This window comes from Taudactylus pleione, unplaced genomic scaffold (assembly GCF_031769625.1).
Source record: "Taudactylus pleione unplaced genomic scaffold, aTauple2 ptg000471l, whole genome shotgun sequence".
Taxonomy (NCBI): domain Eukaryota; kingdom Metazoa; phylum Chordata; class Amphibia; order Anura; family Myobatrachidae; genus Taudactylus; species Taudactylus pleione.
In genome coordinates, this window is record NW_028284873.1 from 4,696,240 (window position 1) to 4,716,701 (window position 20,462).

The 20,462-nt window shown below is 45.5% G+C and overlaps 1 protein-coding gene across 1 annotated transcript in view; it reads right to left on the reverse strand.

Annotated features, from left to right (window-relative positions):
* The window catches only part of MYO1F (myosin IF), a 312,887-nt gene that overhangs the window by 21,831 nt on the left and 270,594 nt on the right, over positions 1-20,462 (reverse strand). The window contains exons 25-26 of the mRNA XM_088448915.1: positions 18,057-18,134; positions 17,791-17,980 (exon numbers count right to left, since the gene is read on the reverse strand). Coding sequence (XP_088305041.1) covers positions 17,791-17,980; positions 18,057-18,134 — 268 coding nt within the window. The remainder of the gene's footprint in view (positions 1-17,790; positions 17,981-18,056; positions 18,135-20,462) is intronic.

Here is a 20,462-nt window from a genome sequence, read left to right on the forward strand (position 1 = left end):
TTTAGAGCGGCCTCCTGGTCGCTCACATAGCTGTGGGTGACCACCCACAGCTATAGCGAGTGGCCAAAAAGATGGTCGCGATGGTCAAGACCATCGTGACCATCGGGCTTGCGACGAGACCCTTGTGGTGTAATGCCGGCTGTCGGGATGCCTGGTGTCACAATACCGACAGCGGCATCCCGATGGTTGGTATCCCGACAGGGGTCGTGTAAGTATACTTACCCTCCCTCCTTCTCCCCATAACCCTAACCATCCCTTCTTGTAGCCTAACTATCCCCACCCCACACCTTAACCCTCCCCGTTGGTTCCTAAACCTTAGCCTCCCCCCTTCATGCCTAACCCTAACCCTCCCACTTAGTGCCTAAACCTCCCCCCCAGTGGTGCCTAACCCTAACCTCCCCCCTCAAAACCTAATGCTGACCCCACTAACTGACCTAAACCTAACCCTCCCCGCGCGTCCTCCTGGATTCCAGCGTCAGGATTAAGATAGGCGTCGGTATTTCGGTGAAAACACCCTTTTTCACTTTATTTTAGTAAAAATAATGTTAGTAAATAGAGCCCTTGGACTGTGTGAATATGGATAATGACAGGGAAAATACAAATAAAATAAAACATCTTAAATGCTGTCAAGATACTGGACTTTTATGTATTTGTGTATGTTATAAGTAGAGATGTGCGGGTTCAGATTTACTCTGATTTACTCGGTTCTTTTCGCCAAAATTATCGCAAGTTCGGATTAGTTCGGATTTATTTTATTGGCTATCCAAAACACAATAGCTGATAGCCAATAGCCAATAAAATGCCGTTTTTGAGATCCGAACATATCCGCGTAAAACCAAACCCACACATCTCTAGTTATAAGTAGCTCTTTCATATAAGTCAGTCATAAGTTTAAGTTCAGTCTGTTTCCAATTGCCTACACATATGGCTGAAATGCACCATTGAGAATGGGATACCATTCATATTCGTTTATGCTGTGCCATTTTTGTATCCACAGAGTCAATGCAGAGTTGGAAATAAAATGGGTACATTACTTAAAAGAAACGTGCTTGGAAAGATGCATATTTTTGAACATAAGCAGAGATGTATGCATCTCATTGGCAGCATATGCACCTGGTGTAGTGCTAGTCATCATCACCACCACTGTGTACATGCATCTTAGCTATATCAGGTGCAAAAGATACACCTCTAAACAGGAGTATCTACTCTTACGTGCTGTTCTGCACGGGCTATATAAGGATGAAAATACCCAAATGAACAGTGCCTATCTGAAAACTCCCCTTCACACCTCACTTACCAGTTGCCACACCTGTCCAGTTGTAAGTGTAGTTTCAAACAGTCTACTTTTGACTCTGAATTCTCATGTTTGTGTGCTCTCATTATCTAATCATGCAGATAGCTAAGCAAATGGGAGCACGTTCAACTCTAAATTAGTCCCATAGTCAAACCTTTACTCCTTTTTAAACAAGACTGTCTGGCTCCTGACTGTACATGGATGTTACCATTCTGTATATATTGCTAGTTGCAGTGATTTCTGGTTTGTGTATTTCATGTAAAGTTGTACACACATAAGTGAAACTTGTATGTTACTAGAACATACACATATCTGTTTCAGCAGAAGACAATTATAAAGAGCAACCAGCCCCAGGCTTTTAGGGACCCAGTGCTGGTTGGGCAACATATGGGGGACAAACGACGTAGGGGTCCCCTGTATGTAAGCACAACCAGCACCCGTCTAGTCAGAACCAGCCCTTGTTAACAAAATATGGGGGACAAATTATGTAGGGGTCCCACGTATTCTGCGCAACCAGCACTGGGCTCTGGAAATACATGGGGAAGAAATTAGCAGGTTCCCCTGTATTTTACAGCACTGGACTTTTCTAGCGGGGGTCTAATGCCACAGACAGGGGAGCCCTTTAACAGGGCCCTCCAGCTGAAGCAGTAACCCTGACCGCTAGTCAGCCCAGGCCGGGGATCCCTGGGGAGCTGGTGACCCCCCCAATAAAGGGGTCCCCCCCTCCAGGGCACCCCAGGCCCAGGCTGGTAGCCCAGGGCTATCCCTGCCACCCCTGGTGGCGGTGGGTGGCGGGTTGATAGTGTATAGGTGTTGTGTAAAAATAGATGTGTAAACATTGTCTTTACAAGTAGAACTGCATGTTCCAGCAAGCTTCCCCCGCATGGTGGTACTTGGAGAACCACAATTCCCAGCATGCGGGGCATTAAGGGCCCGCTGGTACCTGTCGTTCACCTGTAAAAAAATGTTTAAATAAACACAGGACACACACACCGTACACAGTATAAGTTTATTAAACATACATGGACTCACACATGTACACAAACATGCACACATACTCACCTATGTTGATTATCCAAAAGGTACCTGTAAAAAAAAAAACATACTCACCATCTCCTATGCGAGGTTCTGTCCTCTTTGGTCCAAAGTAGGCATCCCATGGATTTGGAAAAAAAAAAAACCCACGAAAATCCTGATTTTGAGCTCAATTGAAAAAGCCACTACACGGTGAAACGCGCATCTTGCAGCAGCTGGGAGCCTCCGGTACACACAAGGAGACTCCACCCAGGACCTAGCTGCCATCTGCATTCCACTCTATTCAGGTACCTTTCAGGGACACGCTGTCTGCGCCAACTCACTAATGTTCCCACTGCACTGTGTTTACATAAAAGTGGGGTGAGAGTGTCACACGCAGACCAGCTTATTCCCATTTTTTCTTCTCTAGGGGGGTCTTGGGCTCCGGGGATTGTCTGCCTAATATTCTCTGAGGTTTCACTCACATATTTGGTAACACCACCAACGGATACCCTGGCCCTACCTCTCTAATCTTAGTGCACCATTCTGGCACTCTTATTCTGTCTCTGACTCACCAGTGAGCCTGCACTGAAACATCAGGCTCACAGTGGGTCATACGGGGGAGGACAGCAGATGCCACTGACTTCCTTCATACCCTCATAGTAATGTGGAGGGTCCGCTCATATCCCATCCACTACTATATGTACATGGGACACAGCAGCCACCTATCCCATTACTGTTAGTGAGTGGTACCTGCTAATATTCTTTCCTCTCTCTCACATACCTGACAAAAAAATTGTGTTTGTTCTGGGCATACCTCAGTTAATATCATATACTGTAACCGACTAGGACTGTCACTTTATTCAATGTATATCTGGTATTGATATGATAAACAAATTTCATTTATGTATGTGATATATCACTTTTTCCCACATAACTAATAACCATACATCCAATCATATACATTGAGGTAGTTGCTCTGAAACACGGCTGCTTTCATTGAAAAAGTAGCTCATTTTTGCAGCGGTTGTAGTTTGTCCTTGCAAATGTTAGGGGATCGTATCTCCGTAATTTTATAAACATTATTCTTATACTGTATATTTCACCTTGTTACTTATGATCACAACCATTAAGGATGGCCCTGTGGTAATAGCTTAAGATTAAGCTGACAACGAGCACTACTCATTTGTATGACCTATTCCGGACCACTTGTACAATTTTGCTTCTAAATATATGTTTTATGTTGTTCGTTGTGTTCTGTATCAGCTTATACCATATTTTTTTTTTTAATAGTAATTTAATAAAGGTTATTTTTTAATATATATATATATAATTTTATAAAAGTAAATTTTTTGTTGCCGGTATTTTTGTAAAAGTAGATTTTTGTTGCCAAATTTGATTGTATAAAAGGGGTAACATTGATCAAACAATTCTTTAGTTTGTATGGACACCAGGGGGTATCCTGTGTGTCTGTGTCTTTCCTGTGCCAATATTCCAACTGTGATTAGGAATACGAATAGTTCTTTGTTAAAACGCAAATTGCTGGTAACATCCAATTTTACATAATACATTGATTCCTGTGCTACTCACTGATACCTTAATTAATACTAATACGTAATATCTCAGTGCAGACTTAATGGCACCAGGGGTTGAATTACTGTGCATAAGAAAATGGAATGCAGGGCAGTAGAGCCCTTCTATACTACAGTATAACAAACAACAGCTCTTATCAGAGCTATCTTCTGAGTAATATATATAATCTTGCTTTAAAATTCCAAGATTATATATATTACTCAGAAGGAATAGGTATGAAATCCCGGCAGTCGGGATGCCTGCTGTCAATATAACGACAGAGGCATCCCGAAGCTCAGGATCCCGACAAGGGTCGGGTAAGTATACTTACCATCCCCCTTTCTCCCCCTAACCCTCTGTTTGTACAGGCTAACAATAACCTTCCTCCCACCCTATCTTAACCCTCCCCGTTAGTGCCTAAACCTAACCCTCCCCCCTTACTGCCTAAACCTAACTGCCCCCCAATTGGTGCCTAACCCTAACCCACCGCTGGGGGTACTTAACCATAACCTCTCCCTCCCCTAGCCTAACCATAACCCCCCCGTGATGCCTAAACCTAACCCTCCCCCCCAAGGCTATATCCTAACCAGCCCCGCTATACTTGAGTTCGGCATCCTGGCTGTTGGGATTCCGGTGTTGGGATGTCACCTCCTGTCAGTATTCCAGCGCCGGTCTTCTAGCAGGGTAGTGGCATTCCGGTGCCGGGTTTCTTCAGCAGGGATGCCACACGTTGGTGTTCTAACTACATCCCGGCCCAGGAAACGTGATGAAAGAGAAAGCAATATGAAGAGCAATACGAAAACAAATGCCAAGGGTCCCAGACCTTGTTAAACTGTGCCATAGTATCATACAGAAGACTATATATTCCAGCAGTGTGCAATACCCTGGCTCAGTGGCGTAACTAGGGTATTTGGAGCCCAGGGCAAATTTGAAAAGGGAGCCCCCCACCCCCTGATGTGCGCTCGCGGCGAAAAAAAATGGGCGAGGTCACTTAAAAATGGGGAGTGTCAACATGACACACCCCTTTATTTTCACACTGAACATTCCTATCCATATGCACCTTAACCCCAGTAGTACCCCCTATACAGTACCCCCAGTATGGAGTTGTGGTCCCTCTTATGCAGGCCCATAGTAGTGCCCCTTATACAGTATCCCCAGTAGTGGTCCCCCCAAATGCAGTGCCCCATGCAGTGTTCCCCCTTATGCAGTGCCCCCAGTAGCAGTCCCCACAATGCAGTGTGCCCAGTAGCAGTATCCCCTTATGCAGTGCCCTTTATATAGTGCCCCCAGCAGTAGTCCCCCACCCATGCAGTTTTCCCAGTAGTGGTCCCCTTATGCAGGCACCCAGTAGTGATCCCCCCTATCCAGTGCCCCCTGTAGTGGCCCTTCCTATTATTGCCCCCAGTAGTGGTCCCCCGAGTGAAGTGCCTCTACTAGTAGGCCCCTTTTATAATGCCCCCAGTGGTAGTTCCCCCCAAGTAGTAGTCCCCAGTAGAGGTTCCCCCTCCCGATTAAGTGCCCCCAGTAGTAGCCCCCCCAGTAGAGGTCCTCCCAATAATGGTGCCCCCACCCCCAGTAGAGGTCCTCCCAGTAGTAGCCACCCCCCCTCCCCCGTTCTGCAGATAGGTTAAAAAAAAATATATATGTATGTATATATATATATATATAAAAACATACTTACCTGCTGCTCCGGTCCGCGCCGCCGCTCCCGCCGCCGCCCGCCAGTCCTCCCGGGCTGGCACGCTCAGCATTATGGGACAGACGTCATGACGTCAGTCCGATTACCCACTGCAGGAGCCGGACGGAAGTCCGGCTCTTGCAGTGGGTGCTGCTGCAGTCAATGAGAGTCTATCTGACTCTCATTGGCTGCTGTTTAACACACACATCGCCGCCAGCGCTGGCGGCGATGTGTGTGTTATGCACAGCCTGAGCCCGCCTCCTGGCGCTATTGGGCAAGCGCTCAGGGGGAGGGAACGGGCTCAGGCGTGCAGCACAGGACCGGTGCTGGAAGCCTAGCGCCGGTCCTGTGTAAATGTGTAGCGCCGACCGCAATCACTGCGGTCGGCGCTACACTTGTGGCTGATTAGGGCGGGCCGGACCGTGGCCGGCGGCGCCCCCCCTCGCCGCCGGTCCCACGGCGCCCAGGGCACGCATCCTGCCCGACCCCCCCTAGTTACGCCACTGCCCTGGCTATAACTGCAAGCACAGTAAAAAAGGATTTGTGTTGGCTTTCTTTAATTATTTGTGATCTGCTTGCCGAATAGGATGGGATGGAATAACAGCAGTCAGTACTAGGGAAGGAGTTTTTATTATAACATAGTACTGTATGACACGCTATGCCTACACCCCCCTTCCCCCGCCCACTTGCCCCAGGCCCCTTTTTAAAATAAGTAAAAAGGAAATCTCCAGGCTAAGGAGGTTCATAGCTCTCAAAATCAACATACTTCCAAAATGTTTGTAGAATTTTTAAACCTTCCCAGCAGCAATCCCATATTCGGTGTTCATTATTATAAAAAGAACATTTTTATAATTTGTACAGAGACTGAAACCCTCGAGAATTAAACAAATGATTCTCATAAGAAAAGGACTTGGCATAGGTCACTGCAACTTATTTTCTCCCTAATATATTTGCTTGAGTAGACCTAGAATAGACACATTCTTAGCACTCACTCTTGTTTCTCTAGGCCCTCTCTAACCATGTAAACACATTCAACTAAACTGAATCCCATCTTTTATAATTACTTTAAAGTATGGGATTTCTGTAGACTAAGGGGTAAATTTACTAAGAATCGAGTCTGATCGAGTTTGTTTTTTTTAAACTCGATTTGCATCGCCAGAACTCGGAGGAATTTCCCGTTTTTAAACTCACAAATTTACCAAGAAGTGAGTTTAGCTGAAAGTGAGTTGGCCGATGGTGAAGCAGATCGAGATTTCTCCCCCGAGTATACCCGAGATTGCATTGTTTTCTCTCTGCAAAACTCTCCCGAGCAAGCAGCCTGCACATATCAGTGAGATATGTGAAGACTGCTTGTGAGGTCTACCTGTTAAACAGGGGTTAAATATTTTGAAAAAATTACGTAGGATCCCCCCCCAAAAGCATAAGCAGCCCTGGACTGCCCAGCAAGTCCTGATTCCTAAAATTACGGGGAAAAAAACAAGTAGGGTTCCCCCGTAATTTAGGAACCTGCACCTGGCTGCAGGGCCAGTGCCAGTTTTAAATTATAGGGGGAATAAATGCATAGTGATCCCCCTATATTTAAAACCAGCACCGGACCCAAACCGACCAGCTTGGGGTGCGAATGCCACAGCCAGGAGACCCTATCACGGGGTCTCCATGGCTAAAGCATTCGCACCCCAAGCCGGTCAGCCCAAGCTGGGGATCTCAGGGGAGGTGGGGACCCCCAAGAAGGGTTCCCCTCTCCCCCAAAACCCCAGGCTTAGGCGTAAGCCCGGGGCTCTTCCCCGCACCCCTGGAGCGGTAGGTATGGGGGTAATAATGTGTTATAGAGTTCCAAACTATTGTAATTTACAGTGGAACTACAGGTACCAGCATGCCTGCCCTTTTGGAACTTGTGGAACTACAAGTGCCAGCAGGCAGCCGGCACACGTACCTCCACTGTAAATTAAATAGTTAAAAAAACAGTACACACACCGTCTAAAGTAAAACTTTATTAGACACCTACCTACCTCACTCACACATACTTACCTGTGCCCAGCTGGTCGGTCCCCTTCTTTAGTAGAATCTGTTTGGAGTACCTGAAAAAAAGATCTTATACTCACCTCCATCCTCGCGCTGCTCTCTGTAGCATCCAGGGGTGTTGGCAAAATAAACAGAACCCGATCCATATACTTACATTAGCGGTGTATGTGTGTGACCACATACACTGCTACCCGGCTCCTGACTGATCAGTGCGAACTGTCAGAAGCGAGCAGCCAAACAGCGGCCGCTAACTGTAGAGCGGCCACTGATTTTCTCCGGCAGGAGCCAATCTACAGGATACAAATCATCTCTCTAGTGGAGCAGTATAAAGAAAACTAAGCTCAGGAGTTGTGTTCTAATCTATTAAGCAATAGACTCTACAGATAGTATTATAGAATTACTGATAACCACCTTTTTAATAAAATATATAAGAGCCATAGTCAACTAGCCAATTCAAAGACTTTAACAATTGATCAGATATAAGGGCCCCAACATTCTGCAGTGTTTATAAGGGACCAATAATACCTAGGTGTTACAGGGTTAATTGTTTCTCCATATTATACTTATTTTGTTCTATGGCATGCAGAAGTATATGTATAGAAGGTATATTGATATATTCTAGGTTGTGGGGCATATTATATTGTACAAATAATTGTTATGTTTCTTAATTGGAATAATTGAGCAATTACTTGTGCATGTTCCACCGTTCACCATTATTGAAAGGACCTGGATGGTAACGAAGAGAGAAGAAAGGTATTTTATTTTAAAAAGTTTAATTATTATATTGCATATATAATACCATCAGGTTACATAATTACATTGATTGGCTTGCCCAAGCAAGCCTAACCGTAACCTCCCCCCGGGGTGCCTAACCCTAACCCCCATTCCCCTAGCCTAACCCTAACCCTCCCAGGGGGGTGTCTAACCCTAAGTCCCTCCAGGGGTTCCTAAAGCTAACCCTCCTCACTGCGGCTAGAACCTAAGACGCCCGGCTTACCTTTGTTCTGTATGCCGGGTCTCAGGATTTCATCATGGGGCTAATGATAGGCGTTGGACCCCTATCTTTAGTCCCATGTCAGGCTTTTTCGTGTCTGGATTTCGGCGGCTAGGATAGTGGCCGCAAGTATCCTGACTACATTCCGAATTTGAGTATGATTTATTTCTTTGCTCCTGTGCAACAGGTTATCTTTCTACATAGCTTCTCAACCTTATCCAGGGGGAGCTTGCACACAACCTCTCAGTGTCAATTTCTATGCCCAACTAAGATATTACAGCCTTGTGCCTTCTGTTTTACCCCGAACAATGGGGACACCAAATTTCCCCAGCCTGGGTTGGAGCTCATGCAGCACAGGCAACACTGCCCTGACTGTGATGGAGCTACTAGCAGGAAGTTGTCGATAATGCGCACCAGAACCTTTGTTCTGGTGCACACCTCCAAGCACCATTTCCAAAGAGGTGCTGAATTACTCAAAGAATGAGCACAATATGGCACTGCCCATGGGTAAGCATTTTTCTATGAAAAAATATCCATTGAAATGGAATGTAATGAGTCTGATATTTTCTGGATGCAGGGGAACAACCTGAAAGCCAACTCGATGTCCTTCCTATCCATGTGTCCTGACCATTTTGATAACAGTGTCAAAAGACTGATACTGAAGTGGTGAAAGCATCTCAACTTTCCTGCAGCCTTTTTTGTCACCAGCCCTAGTGGTGGATTGGGGAAATCACTAAAAGGCCTTATCGTCCTCTCCAACATTAGTTCTTTTACCCTCTTGTCATGGACCACCAATCGTTGTATATTAATAATTTTAAAATTTTTGCTGCTACCTGTTAGCGAGACATTTTTTGTTCTTAGAATTTTGTACCTGTCCCTAAACCCTGTCTGCAGCAATTTCGTAAAGTTTTGTAAAGATTTAGATACCTAGTCAGCCCTCCAGGTTCCTGCTCATGTTCACTGGACTAACTGCTGTTCTTAGGCACTGATGCTGAGGTTAGCTTTTGCACGTGACCAACCCTTTTCCTACTGCATTACTTTATGGAGTGATTCTCTCTGCAGAATGCACAAGCAGGATTCAACTTGCAGCTGGTCCTCCTCATAATCAGACAAATTACTATCCCAGGGGCTGTCTGTAGCAAAGGCTGCTGAGTCATGGTGACCTTCCATCTGCTCCTGTATGCTGCTGTGATGGTCTTGCTGGCTAAAATGCTGCTTACTTCTGTTATACTGTGAGGGTTACTACATCTCTTCTTACAGATCTCTCTGGGATTTCCACTGGCTCTGCTGTCTACTATTGCAACAGTGGCAGACCTGGTCCTGGCTGTCAACTGCACTGAGTGGTGAAGGCCACTGGTAACTGGTCCTATGCAGTAAATCTGGGATCTTCTGCTCCCCTCGGGGGGGAGGGGGGGAGTGCTGGTACATGCTTCTGGGGGGTTCAAGGTAGTGTGGGGAGTGTTGATGCTGAGCCTGTTTCCTGAGCTAAATATTAGCAAGCTGCCTCTACCCCCTCTTGTGTTGGTCCACATGTTGCTCCCATTGGTGCTTGGGGTAAAATTAGGTTGATGCGCAGGCCCTTTGAAAAGCTACATAGAAGTGATGTTAAATCATGATCCCAGCACTTCTGGGATTAGGTCATGCCCACTGTCCACCACCTCGATGATTACTCTGCCAACTCCCTTAGTGACATGGCTCTTATGCTCGGATGGGCTGGGGTAGTTTTCATTGTTCGCAAGGGGGATGAGGTGGGGGGTTCACTAGAAGGTGCTCCCAGCTAAAAGTCTGCTCTTTCTCCCCTACTCAGGCCATCTAACTTTGTGGCCACCTTCATAATTGGCTGATAAATCACTCCGTGCAGGTGGTCCAGGATTATATGCACCAATGATTGTTGTTTCTCAGTTGCTGCTCTGGTTGCAGACTTACCTCTTGCCTTTCTCCTTTTAGTGCTTTGGATGCAACTTTTTGGCCACCGTGAGAAGCTCTAAGAGCAGGCTCCCAACCTTTTTACCTCCGATCTGTACTGGGCTGCCCATTAACATGTTCATCTTTCCCCTGGAAACACTGGCAGAGTCCTTTTCCTTTCTTGGTGCTCGTATGGGACCTGCATGCTGGCTGTTGTAAGTAGTAGGACTTTTAAAACAAAATGCAGTGTTTAAGCTGTGAAAAAAATTGGGCAGCAGTTGTGTGTGTACTTGCTCTTGCACTGCTTCGGAATATTCTCAGCTCCTCCCTCAAGACCCTTCTTTATTTTCCTTAGTATGCTGATCCCCTGCCACATCTCACTGCAGAGGCACCCAGGTGTGAAAGAAAGGATGGGCATTCCTGTCTGCACCCCTTTATTCACACCATTGGCCAGGCCCTTTGTCCCGCTTATTGGTCTTTGGCTCCATCTTTGTGACAAACACCATATATGCTGGACCTGCCAAAATTCTATACTCTTCTGAGCAAAGTTCTTCACTTTCTCATTTCCTTTTTGAAGCTCCAAAGACTAAAGATACATTCATCCTTTGATATCTTTCTCAAATCATAACCAGACACTGTATAAAGATAGACTGCATATCTTATATATTATTGATGATTTAAACTCCACTCTCCTTTACTAAACAACCTCTCAAATGTTTACTTCAAAAGTGTGTGTATATATATATATACATATATATATATATATAAAATCTACCATAAGGTGTGGTTATAAGCCTAGTTGTATACTGGGATTCATCTAGATCTTACACCATAATTGTGGTATGTATATGGAAGTTTTACTGCTCTAATTGTAGACACAAATGAGCATCTTTTGCTAAGTTGTTCACTTCGAACTATTTACTTAATCACCAATTTTTTTCTGTTAAGATTTAACCCTGAGGAAGTCCTTATAAGGACAAAACGCTTTGGGTTTATCATTGTCATATGTGTTAATTGGTCTGGATCCATCATTGTGAGCTGTGACCATATGGTGCATCAGTTGATGTATAAAGCTTACCTGACCTTGGTTAGAGTGTTTTATCTATTCTATGTAAGAATACATTTTACAGTTGGTTTACAATTGATTATTCTTTTTAAGAAATATTTAAATATTAATGGTGGCCTTTTGGCCTGATTTGTCCGGGTGATTCTCTGGTGTGAGGGTGTATTTCAGCATGACCTGAAAGAAGTGATCAGAAACTTGGAGAAAATAATTTTCAAGTTCTCATTCTGCTGTGAAGGAGTCCTAGAAAACCTGTGGAATTCATCTTAAGAAAGGTCTTTTCCATTATTTTATCATCCATCCAGGACTGATCCACTGTTTGAAATTTCTAAAATTGAACTTTATGGTTTTTTCATATAGTTGAATGTTTAGATACTAATAGGTGGTTCATTGATTAAGGTGACCCATTTAAATTCTAAGGTGAGTGCCCTCTCTTTTTCACGTCCACAATTTTCCCAAAGCCCTTCTAACAGGGGGCTAATAGAGAGAAGCAGCTGATATATAAAATACCATATTAATTGGTTTCATTTTAACTATTTTTTAGCGCATCTTTGTGGCTTTTCTTATGTGTAAATATATATATATATATATATATATATATTTATTTATTTAACTGAAGTACCTGGCATTGCCAGGGTTTAAATATTGAAGTTATTAAGTTTTATTATGTGATGTCATCCAAATCCATCCAGTGGAAGAACCAGGACAGGCTCCCTGGGTCGAAGTTCTGCCTAGTGCACTCCACTGTGTGGACCGACCGGGACCCCAACCACTCCATCAGGCATCCCAGACTAATTGCCACCCCTCTATGATGTTTTCATCCAAATCCATCCAGTGGAAGGCCCAGAACAGGCTCCCTGGGTTAAAGTTTGTCCCAGCGTACTCCAACGGGAGGTCCGACCGGGACCTTAACCCCCTAGTATGTCTTCTGGGATCCAGTGCTACCACTTTGTGACGTTTTCAACCAAATTCATCCAGTGGGAGGCTCAGAATATGCTTAATTTTATTAAAACTTGCAACATATAAAATATGAATAGGCTCAGAACAGGCTCCCCGAGTCAAAGTTCTGCCTAGCATACACCAACGGGAGGTCCAACCGGGACCCTAACCCCCCTAAAACCTGGCCAGAATACAACTGAACCACCTTGTGTTGGTTTCATCCAAATCAGTGCAGGGGTGTCCAAATGCATAATTGGACAGACAATCAAACAGACTAATTAATTTTATATATATATACTGTATATACCAGTGGTTCCCAAACTTTTTTGAGTCACGGCGCCCTATAGTATCAGTATTTTTTTCAAGGCACCCCTAAGCCAAATGTTTGTAATTGAGAAATTCAGGAACAAATGTAGTAAAGTAAATTGTGCTTACCTGTTATCCTTAGGCTCAGTTATTTGGTGGTGGAGAGATTTGCGCTTCTGTTTGTCCACATATTTACATTACATTGACCATAAATAATTTTATTTTGTGCTAGACCACCAACCTGATACACCCATGCAAGTGTCCCAAGGCACCCCAGGGTGCCTAGGCACACAGTTTGGGAACCACTGGTATATACTGTATACATATATGTATATATATATATATACACATATACAGACGTTCCTCACTTAACGACCAAGTTCCGTTCCTACGACTCGGTCGCTAAGCAAGGACGTATAGTGGGCGGGAAGCGGCAGGACCCAGGCAGAGGGTGACACGTGCTGTGTGTGCCCCACTCCATCGAGAGCGCGCCACATCCCTGTTCGTCCTTTCCCTCATGGGAGGCAAGGTCTCTTGTGTGTCCCGCGCCACAGCCACCCCCCCTCTCGCGGCAGGGTCTGTCTGCTTATGTTTTTTTGTATTCTGCAAGCCACAGTTAACTGGTTGGAGCGCCGGTCGTAAGTCCAAACAGCTGCTAAACAGGTAGGTCGTTAAGTGAGGAACATCTGTGTGTATATATATATATATAATCAATATATACCAGTGGGCGCTAAATAGAATTACATTTTGGAAATATTTTCATGTAGACAATTAGTCCAAAGCTCATATTCCTTTTCTGTGAACTTTGGGCAGGTTCCTTTCCTTTGTGAAAAATAAACCCACGTGCTACACTAGTAAACAAACTTCCCCAGGGATCATTTTAGGGTAATTTAGGGGCAAGGGGCGGGACCAAAGACTATGCCTGTCATTTATAGATAGGCTAGTGTTATTCTAAGGTGCAGCATGTTTAACAATCTCAGCTTCCTGTAGACACGGCAATGCAGTGAATATTACATGCTGGAAGAGAGAGACCATTACTAATGGGATGCAGTCATAATATCAACAGTGGGGATTGATCCCGAGCACCGGAATCCCGTACCCAACCCTTACAAAGATAAGGGAGCAGAGACTAGTATTTAGCTACTCAAACAGAAACCACTATCCACCTATTTATAATAGAAACAAACTATAAGTTCCTAGATGTTACATTGTATGCCAGAAATTAGAAATTTATCCAATTTGAAAAACCATTCACAGTTTGAGGTGTTTATTATGACTAGCAGCATTGCTATACAGTTAACAGCCAATGCAATAGGAAGAGTATTTATAAATCTGTACTCTAAAAATACTACTAAAGTCACAAATAATACAATTTATTACTCACAGAACATTCAGAGATAACTCTTTACTAACTGTAAAATAATTGTCAAGTACAGAGAAATGTGTACCAACTATTATTAAGGCTAATAACCTAATTATTTCATGTTGTCATAAATCCTCATAGAAAGTCCGATGGCAGCCTAGATATACCTTGCAGTATAATTTTTCCTCATACAAACAATACCTCACACTTACTATTACAAAGGGAGTATGCAAATTTCATGACAATTCATATACCCTTCTTTAAAGATCTGGGAAATGTTATATTTGTAGATGGGAACATTTAAATAAAAGGTCTAGTAGGGTGTGGATCAAAAGGTCTACAATAAAAAGATAGACAATATTTATGTAGACACCACAATTTAGACAGCGCCAATAGGTTGACAGGGACACAAGGTCGACAGGGTCAGTAGATCGACATACTAAAGGTTGACAAGTACAAATGGTCGACAGGGTCAAAAGGTCGAAACAAAAAATGGTTGACACAAAAATGGTAGAAACATTTTTTTTTTCTAGCCCTAACCTTCACCCTAACCCTCCCCTTGGTGCCTAACCCTAACCCTCCCTCCTGGTGCCTAACTGTCGGGGTAGGTACCTGACCCTATCCATCCCTTCTAGTGCCTAACCCTAAAGTAAGTCCCTAACCCTCCCTCATGGTCCCTAACACTAACTGTTGGGGTAAGTGCCTAACCCTAACTGTTGAAGTAAGTGCCTAACCCTAAAAAAAAAAAAAGTGTCGACCATTTTTGTGTCGCCCTTTGACCCTGTCGACCATTTGTACCTGACGACCTTCTTACATGTTGACCTTTAGTGTGTTGACCTATTGACCCTGTCGTAGGCCCTCATACATTAGCAATCGATTGTGGCAATTCTGCAATTTGCAGATGATTGTATAAAAAAATCTGCAATGTATGGGCTTCCCAGATCGCAAATTGCAACCAAAAAGTGATTGGAATTGTTCAATCAGATTGTCCAACATGTAATATTTCACAGATCGATTGGAGCTGTAGATTGCTAGTGTATGGACATGATCAGCAGATTTGCAGACCGTTACTAGTAAAAGGATGGGCCTTTCAAGACTGGCAGATCTGTGTTTGCTGAAAATGATCTGCAAATCACTGAAAAAGATCTGTAATGTATGGGCGCAGATTGCTAGATTGGGAAATCCTAAAATCGGGTAACAAATCTTCAAATTGTTCAATTGTGGTTTTTAGATTGCTGATGTATGGGGGGGCCTTAACTTGTGGTGTCTACCTAAAATTGTCTACCTTTTTATTGTAGATCTAAAGCCTGGATACTGGGCTAGTTGCCCCCCTTATGCTGTACAACGGATAATACAGACAGTGACCACAAGATTTTAAACCTTTTTATTGCACATTTTTGGGTTTAAATAGCACTTATTTACATAAAGTGATTGTAAAAAAATAGACAATTTTGGGGACATTTTTTGAAAAAATATTAGCCAGTTAAGTTAAGATTGTTTTTATGTTTGCATTGAAGTGTGTTGTATAGTATCAAGGGTACTATAATGGAAACTACATGAAGGAAAAGGATTTAGGAGTCACTATTTCAGATGACCTAAAAGCAGGTAAGCAATGTAACAAGGCAATGAGAAAGGCAAGTCAGGTGCTTGGTTGCACAGGGAGAGGAATCATTAACAGGAAGAAAGAAGTAATAATGCTCATGTATAGGTAATTGGTATTGCCCAGCGGTGTCACTTACTTTGGTGACACCTGGGCGACTGGCAGGACTCCTCTCACGCGCAAGGGGGTGTGGCTTGGCTGTGCGAAGTCGTGTCCCCTTGTATGTGCCAATCTTGGGGGCGTGACCGCATGTCACGCACCCGTTCTCGGCACACAGTGGGCTTACCCAGCGATAAGGCAGCTGCTGGGGGCAGCCCACAGCCTCTCCCCTGCCTCTTTCTGTGTTGTGGCTGTTCGGTGACACCAAAATAGCAGAGCAGCTTTGCTATTTTGGTGTCACCCCCCCGGATGGTGTCACCCGGTGCGGCCCCCACCCCTCTAGTGATGTCAGAATACTTTGGCCCTATCTCCAAAAAGATATACATACATTAGAGACAGTACAAAGAAGGGCAACTAAGATGGGTGAATGGTTTACAACACAAAACTTACCAGAAAAGACAAAAAGATCTTAATATGTATAGAAACATTCAAATATATGAAGGGTTTTAACAAGGTACCGCTATTGGATCGCAGATACTATTACGCACACAGGTCTGCTATTACGCACGTAGTTCTGCTGCGAAAATATGTTAATGAATACAATCACAAAGCCGTCGCACAGCCAGCATAGAGATGCCCACTACCACTATCTCACATCCATAAAACCTTGCAGTCCTGCGTATACATCGTGAACATCGTGTAACATCGGCACTCACGCGCAATTACAACATGTCTGACCTTAGTCAGAAATTGCTAACCTTGTCCCCCGCAGTTAGTACTATAGCTGCGTATGCCCGCGCAGTGGCTAATTTATGCATGCCCATGCAACGGCGTTCAAGCGGACAGGCACATCTGCGTTTTTTCTACCACTCCCCCGTCACCACCCCCAAACGCTGTTGTCCCATCCCTTGATCTGCGATGGCTATGTGTCTGCGTAGGCGATCATAGTGCAATCGCAATGCCAACTCATGCAGTGCAGGGCGATGCATGTGCAGTACTTATCATCGGCCGATCTGCGTACGCTGTTGTGATCCGAAATGAATCAGGCACTATGGTTGTTGCATATGCAATTTTTTTTTTATTACATTTTTTGTTATTTTTTTACTGTTTTCCTTGGATATAGTATTATATGGATTAAGGCCCTGATTCAGACCCACTCGCAAGCGGCTGTCCGCTCGCAAGTGGGTCGATGGTCTGCACTGAGCATGCGCACGACGGAGGGAGCTCCGTCGTGCGCATGCGCCAGACGCGACGAGCGAAGGAAAGTCCTTCGCTCGTTGTGTCTGATCAAAGGGGGCGTGCTGTCGATGTTGATTGACAGCACGCCCCTTTTGGTGGGCGTGCCGGGGGCGTGCCTCCCTGACGGGGGCGTTCCCACGGGAACGCCTCCCGTCAGAAGCCGGCCCACTGACATCACTAGTGATGTCAGTGGGAGTGATTTTGGCTCTGATAGAGCCAAAATCACTCCGGGGCTTGCGGTTGAAAACCTCAACCGCAGGCTCCGGCTCGCAGTTTCGATGGTCGCGATGGTCACGACCATCGCGGCCATCAAACTGCACGCTCGTATAGGCTGTGGGTGGTGACAGGAGGTCCAGGAGGACGCTCCATTTTTATGGAGGGCGGCCCTCATTCAGAGCGTGCGCTCTGCTCAGAGCGTACGGCTCTGAATGAGGGCCCAAGTATTATATCACTGCTTTATTGTGGCTTTTATTGTAAATCACACAGAAGTTTACTTAAAGCAGAGGCTGCGGCTTAATTATATCCTCATTGGTATGACCAGTGCTGTGGGGTTCTTTTCCCTGTTTTTTTTAATTGTTTTTGTTTGGTATCCTAAACCAGTGGTAACCTTTCACCCACAGAGGATAGAGATGGTGTGGGATGTATTTATGAAATTCTCCTTTAATGTTAGCTGTTGAGAGAGCATAAATTACATCCACTTACCCAGCTACTCCCTGGTCGGGTACATTGAGGAATTCCATACTGTGATCAGAGGGTGTACGATTTTTTCTAGGAGCAAACTGTCGAGGTACAGCAGCAGCAGGTGGCGCTCTGACCTGTCGCTGAGCCTGGGAGTAAGTAGGGTTCCTTGATTTTCCTGCATTGAACTGAGCAGCCCCATTTCTACAAGCACCTGGGAAGGCAAACAGGTATTCAGTTGGATAAAGAGAAAGTAAGAGGGAATTGGCAATGTTGGTAAAGGGACTCACCTGGAGGTGCAGGGGCGGGGTGATTAGGCGGAGGTCTGTGTGCTCGTTTTTTCTCATATCTTTCTTTTCTGGTAGGTTCTAGGTGCAAAATAAAAGCATTTAGATTCAGCATTCAAATTCAGAGGGGTAAATTTAGTAAGCATCGGTTTTGTCTTCAAAACCAATAGGCAGTGACAGTGGTTTAGCGTCTAAAGTAACAATATTTACTATACATCTATTTTTATTTTTTTGTTACCAGTTATTTTTATAGCGCACACATAATCCGCAGCGCTTTACAGAGAATATTTGGCCATTCACATCAGTCCCTGCCCCAGTGGAGCTTACAAACCATGGACCTCATTCAGACCCGCTCGCAAGCGCTGAGCGCTCGCAAGCGGGTCGATGTTTAGGCCCTGCGCACGTGCAGTGGCCGCACTGCGCGTGCTCAAGCCCCGGAGCGAGAGAAAAATTCCCTTGCTCCGGAGCTCACTACAAAAGGGGTGGCTGTCGATGTTTTGTAGACGTGGCGGGGGGGGGTGGTTTCACAAACGGAGGCATTCCTTAAGGAACGCCTGCCATTTTGTGGGTGGCCGCACTGACATCAGCAGTGATGTCAGTGGGGAGCTTCCTGCTCGATCAGAGCAGGAAGGTCCCTGGGGCTTGCGGTTGCCGAGACCCAACCTTAGGGTCTTGTTGCAAGCCCCAATGGTCGTGATGGTCTTGACCATCGCGACCATCAACCTGGTCGGACGCTAAAGCTGTGGGTGGTAACCCACAGCTTAGCTAGTGACCAGGAGGCCGCACTTCAAAAGCCAAGCGGTCAGCCTCATTCAGAATGAGCGCTCACATTTTGCGAGTGCCTATGAAAGTATGAATGAGGGCCCATGTTCCTTATCACATGCTCACACACATACACACTAGAGTTAATTTGTGTTGGGAGCCAATTAACCTACCAGTATATTTTTGGAGTGTGGGAGGAAGCCTGAAGGATACCCACGCAAGCACAGGGAGAATATACACACTCCGCACATGTAGGGCCGTGGTGGGAATCAAACCCATGATATCAATGCCCATCAGTTTTGAAGCTCCTATCCAGCACAAATTCTGCCATCAATCAGTGGTGGACTTGAATTACCAGCATTAGGGGTTTATTTACTAAGCCTTGGATGGAGATCAAGTGGACAGAGATAAAGGGCTTTATTCAGAGGCGGCCGTATGGTCTACGACCGCACGGCTGCCTCGATGTTTGTCCAGTGCGCATGCGCACGAGGGAGTCGGCTCCTTCGTGCGCATGCGTGAGACCCGCTACGACCGACAGCGCCAGTCGTAGCGGGTCTCTTTCCAAAGGGGGCGAGCTGTCGATGTTGATTGACAGCTCGCCCCATTTGGAAGGCGTGCCGGGGGGTGGCAGCCCAAATGGAGGCGTTCCCATGGGAACGCCTGCCGTTTGGGGGAGGCCCCACTGACATCACTAGTGATGTCAGTGGAGAGCTTCCGGCTCTGACAGAGCCAGAAGCTCTCCGTGGGCTTACGACAAGTGAGACCCTACCCTAGGGTCTCGTCGTAAGCCCCAATGGTCGCGATGGTCTATGACCATCGCGACCATCACCCTAGTGGTCGTTAGAGCTGTGGGTGTAAACCCACAGCCTAACGACCGAAATGACCAGTTTCTGAGCGACCGCTTGCATCCTCTGACCGCCTCTGAATGAGGGCCAAAGTGCCAATCAACCAGCTCCTAACTGTCATTTGCCTGTGACATGGCAGTCAGGAGCTGACTGGCTGGTACTTTATCTCCATTCACTTTATCTCCATACAAGGCTTAGTAAATAGACCCCTTAGTCTGAACCAACCAAGGCTAGTTACTCTGTAGCAGGGAGACATGCAGCATGGGGTCCCCCTGCCATAATGTCAACCAGCAACAGGGTAAGACCGAGCCCCAATAACTCTAAGCCCCTCCCTCTGCTGTGTGGGGGCGGGGCCTACGAAGCTGCTGCTGTCCGAAGGGGGAACCCTTAACATAACAAGGATGCACCTTGTGTGACCGCCCACAGCGGGTTGTTAACATGCTTTTTTTCCTTCGTTCTAACCCCTGGGAGTCTCAATTAATCTGTCCCAGCACATGGATGTAGGGGACGGGACCTCGGGAAAGGGGCAGACAAAGCCTCCAGTGTCACAGGACTGGACCAGTGAGAACTGCCTGCATCTGCTGTGACTGTTCCTTCTGGCTGCTTAGACAGGGTGTCACAGATTAGTTGAAGTTGAACCCAGCCTCTGCTTGCTTCACAGCTAGGATTGGAAACCCGGAGCTGCATCCCTTCAGAGTGGGGATGATCTCCATTATTGACAATATTACTTATTAATATTTTTGGCTGGCTGTTTTTGTTTAAGGTTATTTTTTCTCTTTCTCTCTTTTCCCCATCCCTCTCT